The sequence below is a fragment of the Panicum virgatum genome, chromosome 2N (assembly GCF_016808335.1).
Source record: "Panicum virgatum strain AP13 chromosome 2N, P.virgatum_v5, whole genome shotgun sequence".
Taxonomy (NCBI): domain Eukaryota; kingdom Viridiplantae; phylum Streptophyta; class Magnoliopsida; order Poales; family Poaceae; genus Panicum; species Panicum virgatum.
The window spans coordinates 20180235-20186840 of NC_053146.1; the positions used below are offsets into that span (position 1 = coordinate 20180235).

The 6606-nt window shown below is 40.7% G+C and overlaps 1 protein-coding gene across 2 annotated transcripts; it reads left to right on the forward strand.

Moving 5' to 3' along the window:
• The first annotated feature begins 2017 nt into the window (after positions 1–2017).
• Positions 2018–5734, forward strand: LOC120659973 (probable UDP-3-O-acylglucosamine N-acyltransferase 2, mitochondrial). Of its 2 annotated transcripts, none has more exons than XM_039938281.1 (11): positions 2018–2367; positions 2443–2569; positions 2676–2877; positions 2967–3043; positions 3358–3407; positions 4346–4410; positions 4614–4665; positions 4732–4802; positions 4911–4977; positions 5261–5332; positions 5437–5734. In XM_039938281.1, the coding sequence occupies exons 2-11, from the start codon at positions 2458–2460 to the stop codon at positions 5509–5511; spliced, it is 843 nt and encodes a 280-aa protein (XP_039794215.1). In that variant the 5' UTR covers positions 2018–2367; positions 2443–2457; the 3' UTR covers positions 5512–5734. The 2 variants fall into 2 exon arrangements, with proteins under 2 accessions (XP_039794215.1, XP_039794214.1); XM_039938280.1 differs by having other exon boundaries at positions 2018–2336.
• The last annotated feature ends 872 nt before the right edge of the window (positions 5735–6606 follow it).

The following is a 6606-nucleotide window of genomic DNA, read 5'->3' on the forward strand; positions in this document are numbered from 1 at the left end:
TGTACTTACCACATTACGTTTCCGCATTTACTCTTTCTTGCTTACCTTTACTTTCCTAGTTAGTTTGATTAGGATTGGCTATAGGTTGCAAGTCTTTTGGGGTAAGTAGAGGGTAGCATAGATAAACCTTAGTCATAACTAGCATGTGTAGGACGTGTTAGGTTTATCTTATGCAATTAGATTGAGCCATAGGATAGAAAAGCGATTAGCGACCCTATTCACCCCCTCCCCCTCTAGGGTCGGACACCCCGGTGATCCTTACAACAAGACATAATTATTATGGTTCTCTCAAATTCAAAGGAAAACAAGCAACAATCACAAAAAATTTATTGATTCACTCACAACACACTACAAACTAATATGTTGATGGGCTTAACGTACAATGGGTCGGTTCCTCAATTAACCGACTTAAAAACCGGAACCAAACCGAGTACTTCGGTTTCTAAGAACCAAGAACCAAAGAGGAACCGAAATTCTCAGTTTCGGTCAGTTCGGTTCCCGTTCTCGGTTTTTCGGTTCGGTTCTCGATTCTCGGTTATATTTGCCCAGATCTATTGGGAATTAGATAACTGTACCAGATGGGTTTTATGGTGAAAACTCTTCTCACATCCCATGAAACTTCATCCTTCTCTCCCCTTACCATGTCAGCAAAATTGATGATATTTAATGCCATGAAACCCTTCATAAAACCCCTATTGAGACTAGTCTTAATGGGAATTGCATTGAGAGCTTCGTGATATTAACTTCTATGGCACATCATTAATTTAGCTGACATGGCAAGAAGAGAGAAGATAAGAGTTTTATGGGATGAGACGTTTCATCCCCATGAAACTCATCTGATATAGTTATCTAGTTTCTAGTGTTAGTAACTATGCGATGAAACTGTGCACTGAGATTGATTTAAATTTACAGAAAAAATCGTGCTGCATTCATCAAGTATTAATGCTTCGACATGAAACATGTTAATAACTCAGACTTTCTATCCCATTTTATAAGAAAGGATCAAGATTAACACATATTTATCACATAACAAGTTTTTCTTGGAAAAAAATAAAATGAGAATCTCTCCGGTTTAAAATCGTTAGTGCAATTGTTAAAAATAACGAAGCATACTTAGAAAAGTTCAAGTATTTTGATGTGACAAGAGAGTAGAGTTGTCATACTTCATGTTAAAATATAATTTCTCAAAAAATAGATATTATTTAAGGTTGGATAATAATTTTGTAAACAAGAGTGTGAAAGTTGCCACAACAATTATAAGCGCCTATAAATAGATGCGTTTCTCAGTCAAGATGGTAATGGTTTGGGTTCAAATATGATTTTATAGTCTGGTTTTCCTTTTGGATCGATTAGGTTTGGTTGTAAATGGGCTAAGAAAGTTAATGGTGGAGTTTTTTTTTTCTTCCAAAAATAAGCTGGTTTGGTTGGGGCTAGCAGTTATAATAGATCAGTGTGGCTAGCAGTTATAATGGATCAGTGTGGCTTGGTCTGACCTACTAGCATATTAGCAATTAGGAAAGTCACAACTCATAGCTTCCATCAACGTATTGGTTCCGTTTTGGTTTTTGACGTAGTCAGATTAGTTTGGTTTGGTTTTTGAGATGAGCAGATTGTTTTTGGAGGGTTTGATTGCTAAGCACAATTATAATTGGTTCGATACGGGTTTGATCTAGATTGAGAATCATTGGCACCTTGACTTCTCATCCCTCTAGCCATAGCATGGCAAAAGAGATATTTGCCTATAGTGGAATTCCATCTAGCATTTGCATTTGCATCCAAAAAAAATTGTTTTAATATTAAACTTATTTTAATAGATAGGCTGAACCGAATTTAATGAAAAATCCTCCAATATCGACATTTAAATTTTTTTAATGAAAAACGTACTAGATACGGTTGCGAAAATAAAAATACCGACACGCGGAGCCTCACAGTATTTCGAACGCTTTGTTACTAACGACACAATTGGATTAGGAAATGCAGTGGACCGCGTATGAGGGGAACCGGGTTACGGCCCAGGAACGCATTATACGGCCCACCAACGCCCCCTTGCTTCTCCCGAGCGGCTCTTCTCGTTCTCGGATTCGGCGAGCGCCGCCGCCGGTGACCAGAGCACAGCCGGCCATCAGCTGCTCAAGCGCAAATCGATCGATCGAGTAGAGCCAGAGCCCCCTACCCACACAAGCAAAAAAAAGCATCAAATGCGAGTTCGATTTGAGAGCCCAGATTTTTCTCGGGACTAAGCTCCTGCTCGCTGACGGCCAATCCCCCGACCGCGTCTTTTCGCTTAGGAGGATCGACACAGCTTGTCTTACCATCCCCCACAATCCTACAGCAAGGTCATCATCTGGATCGATTGTGGTGATTGATGTTAGTCCCGTTTCCCCCCAAAGAAACATTCGCTAGGGTGATTGATGTTCATTTGCTGTTTTTTTTTCCCACTAGCTCTGGAACATAAGGATGGCAGCCATCCTGCCTAGAACCGTCCGCAGCGCGGCGGAGGCGGCACAATCACTGCGCGGCGCCGGTCACCTTGCGCGGTCCCTGGGCGGCGTCTCCGCTGCTTGCAGCAGTAAGTAATCGTTGACTCCAACTGCCTCATAGCTTCGGTTTCTTGATTTTCTGAGCCATTTTATTCGCTTTGAGATTTGTGTGTCCTGTGACTTGCTCAATGTCAGATGCTGGCACGGCTTCGGTGGAGTTCGTGCCGTGGCACAATGGCGGGGGCATCCTGCACAGGACGGCCTCCGTTGACCCCACCGCTGTAGTGGAGGTCGGCGCCTTCGTGCACTCCGGTGCTGTCCTTGGTAAAGAGGTCGTTGTTGGTTCTGGAGCCGTCGTTGGGCCTTCAGTGTCCATCGGGCAGTCAACTAGGATCGGGTATGCTGATTCTTGGACTCAATTTGAGCACCACCCATGTGTACCCACTTTTGATTTGCTGAGAATCAAACTTGTGTTAAAATGTGTAGGTACAACGTTGTCTTAAGCAATTGCTCAGTGGGTGAATTCTGTACGATCCACAATGGAGCCTGTATTGGTCAAGATGGTAAGCATGTGTTTCAGATCATCCTATGCTGTGCTAAAACGAACATGAGGTTGCTGGTAGCATGTTCTAAAATCTCTTTCAGTCAGATATACATGTCTTTCAGTCAGATATACATGTTCACTTAAGATTGTGAGGCACGGTTTCTTTTTCCTGCGAGCATACTGCAGAATATCAGTTCTGCTTTGCCTTTTGGCGACTCACAAACCTTTTCTTTAAAAAAATACATGGTGAAGATTGCTTTATTTACTCCTTTAAAAAATGTAATTCATACTTTCTGATGATACGCTGATGTCAACATCTTATTTATGTTGCAGGTTTTGGATTTTTTGTGGATGAGGATGGACAGGTTAAGAAGAAGCCACAGGTTAGTGCTCACTGCTCACCATTGTCACTGTAGTAAATTTTTCGTTGTTTCTTTATGCAAAGATTATTAATTAGTAGAAATCAAACTCAACGCCAGGGAAATGATTGTTGAGTACATAACTGAGGTGCCTTATGGCTAGTGTTAATACGAATATTCAAACTCAATATTATTTTATATAGGTACAAGGAAAAGCTTAGTCTGACATTCATAACACTTAATCCATTCCACTAAACTGAAGTCCGACAGTCCAATGCTTTTATGACCCTGTTTGGTTCATGAGACTTTTGTATAAGTCCCTAGGACTTATGGGGCTAAAGAACCAAACATGAGAGACTTTTTGGAGCTAAAAGTAGGTTAGGGGCTAAAGAATGAGAAGTCCCTCTCGAGGAGCTTTTTGGGACTTTTAGCCTACAATTCCACCCTACCCCCGTGGTCCCCCCTCCTCTAGCTCCACCATGGCTGGCTGCATGCATGCAGAATAGGGGTAGTAGGGTACTTTGTTCACTTCATTTAATGACCTTTAGTCCCTCTAATCCATGGAACCAAACAGATAGGGACTAAACGATTTAGCCCAGGGACTAAAAGTAGCCTAGAAACTTTTTGTAACCAAACAGGGCCTATAGTAACTAGTTGGCATATCTCTGTATGTGCTTATTTGAGAATCTTTATGTGGACGTGATTTGGGATCATATCAAATAATACTTGTATACTGAAAAATCTCATTATTTGTCAGATGCTGAATGCAAGAATAACAGATAGGGACTAAACGATTTAGCCCAGGGACTAAAAGTAGCCTAGAAACTTTTTGTAACCAAACAGGGCCTATAGTAACTAGTTGGCATATCTCTGTATGTGCTTATTTGAGAATCTTTATGTGGACGTGATTTGGGATCATATCAAATAATACTTGTATACTGAAAAATCTCATTATTTGTCAGATGCTGAATGCAAGAATCGGAGACCATGTAGAAATAGGCTCAAACACATGCATTGACAGAGGCAGGTAACTTGTTAGCCTTACATTGGATAATATTAAATGCTCACGGGTGCTGCTGGTATCAATAGAATGTGGTTGCGATTCTTCTTTTAGTTGGCCCATGATTTTCATTTAACTAAAATTTTGTGCAATCAACTCTCTGCATTTGATTATATGTTTGGCTGTAGTAGAATTTTGCTGAAAAGTTGTCACTTTTTTATTAACTGTAGTTGGAGAGAGACATTGATTGGAGATCATACCAAGATTGATAATCTAGTTCAGGTATTATCCTTCCTACATTGATTGGTTTCTTCTCCCTTCCCTGGGAAATGACAATTTCACTTGCAGATAGGTCACAATGTAGTCATTGGAAAGTACTGCATGATTTGTGGGCAAGTAGGGATTGCTGGTTCTGCCATGTATGTTTATCTTTGTTTCATTGGTTATTACATGTTTTCTTATGCTTAGGAAACTTACATGATTTTTCTGGGCCATTTTTCAAGTTTCATCCTGTTCTGAGCATGCAGGCTGGGGGACTATATTACATTGGGTGGTAGGGTGGCAATTCGGGACCACGTCTCAATTGTTTCAAAGGTGCTCCTTTTCCCAGCTCCATGCAAGGATTTGCCTTTCTTATGCACCTTGTATCAAACTAGTTTGAATTCAATGGAACATTGAATTCAACGTGCCTGAACCGTGACATTTGTGTCTTTTGGGTTTCATCTCTAGCCTACCCCAACTCGCTTGGGACAAAAGGCTATGTTGTTGTTGTTGTATTGTGTTTTTTTTTAATTGAAATGAAATTCCTTATACTTGACCAACAGGCTTCTTTTTCGTTGTTGTCATTGTTCTCACTCTTCCTGCAATCTTTTTGCAGGTTCGTCTTGCAGCAAATAGCTCGGTGACAAAGGATATTCAGAAGCCTGGTGACTATGGTGGATTCCCTGCTGTAAGCATATATCAACAACCATATTAGTGCTAACTTTTGTTCCCGTCTTTGTACTTATACTGTAATAATAAGCTAATTCTAACAGTTCTATGTGCATGCTTTAGGTACCGATAAATGATTGGCGCCGGCAAACTGCAAACTTGCGCTTGTTCTCAAAGAAGGATGGTGCGAAGAGATAGCGTCCAGCAATCCACCCGTGCCAAACGTTTTCCCTGGCTGAGGTTGTACTTGTCCAGTGTTGTATCTCATTTTGACAGAGTTGTGTGTATTTGGCTTGGTTAGGATTTAGGGTATAGGGTTTGGGTCAAGGTTCAGACCAGATCACCTGTACTGCAAAACGAGGGGATAATTTGTTTTCAACATTTCAGTTATACAATGGCCAGTGAATGATTTTCATTGCGACTTTGGGTTGTTTAACTCGCCACAAGGAAAGCTCTACAAATCTGCATTGGTTGCCCATTATACCCAAGGTTAATGGCCACGGCCCACAGCAATCAAACAATGCACATACTAGTTTACAAGAATCTGAACTGACATGAACATTACATTAGAGCAAATTTACATTGCTACAGAGAGATTGATGGCCGAGTGAAGGAAACAGACTACTCAAGTAAGTAATCTCAAGTCTCACTGATCCTTGGTGGAGATTTTAATATCCTAAGATTCAGCTCGGATAAAAATAAAAGTTTCTCTGGGAACAAGTTCACTGATCTTTTCAATTGGGTTATCAACACACATGAACTGAGAGATTTACCTCTGATTGGTGGTAACTACACCTGGAGCAATAACCATCAAGACCCTACTCTAGAAAGACTGGACAGGGTGCTCATTTCAGACAGTTGGGAAAAACTTTTCCCCTTATGTAGTCTGAGGAAACTACCAAGAGAGCTTTCAGACCATAACCCTCTGTTGTTGTTATGTACTGAGCAAAGTACCACAAAGAAGTCTAAAGCCTTTTGCTTTGAAACTTCCTGGTTGAAACATGAGGATTTTATTCCTAAGATCAGTGATATCTGGAAGGACAAGGTGGTAGGGAAAGATGCTGTTGACAAATGGTGTATCGAAATGAATAGAGTTAAGAAATTTTTGAAAGGCTGGGGAATGAGCTTAAAAGGCCACAACAAAAAGTATAAAAAGTGCCTGAGAGAGGAGCTGGCAGCTCTGGAGAAAGTGGAGGAAGAAGGACCACTACCAGCTCATCTCTTAAAAAGGAAGACTTTTATTTTATCAGAAAATAGCAGGTTGCTTGAAGAAGAGGAGTTATACTGGCATAA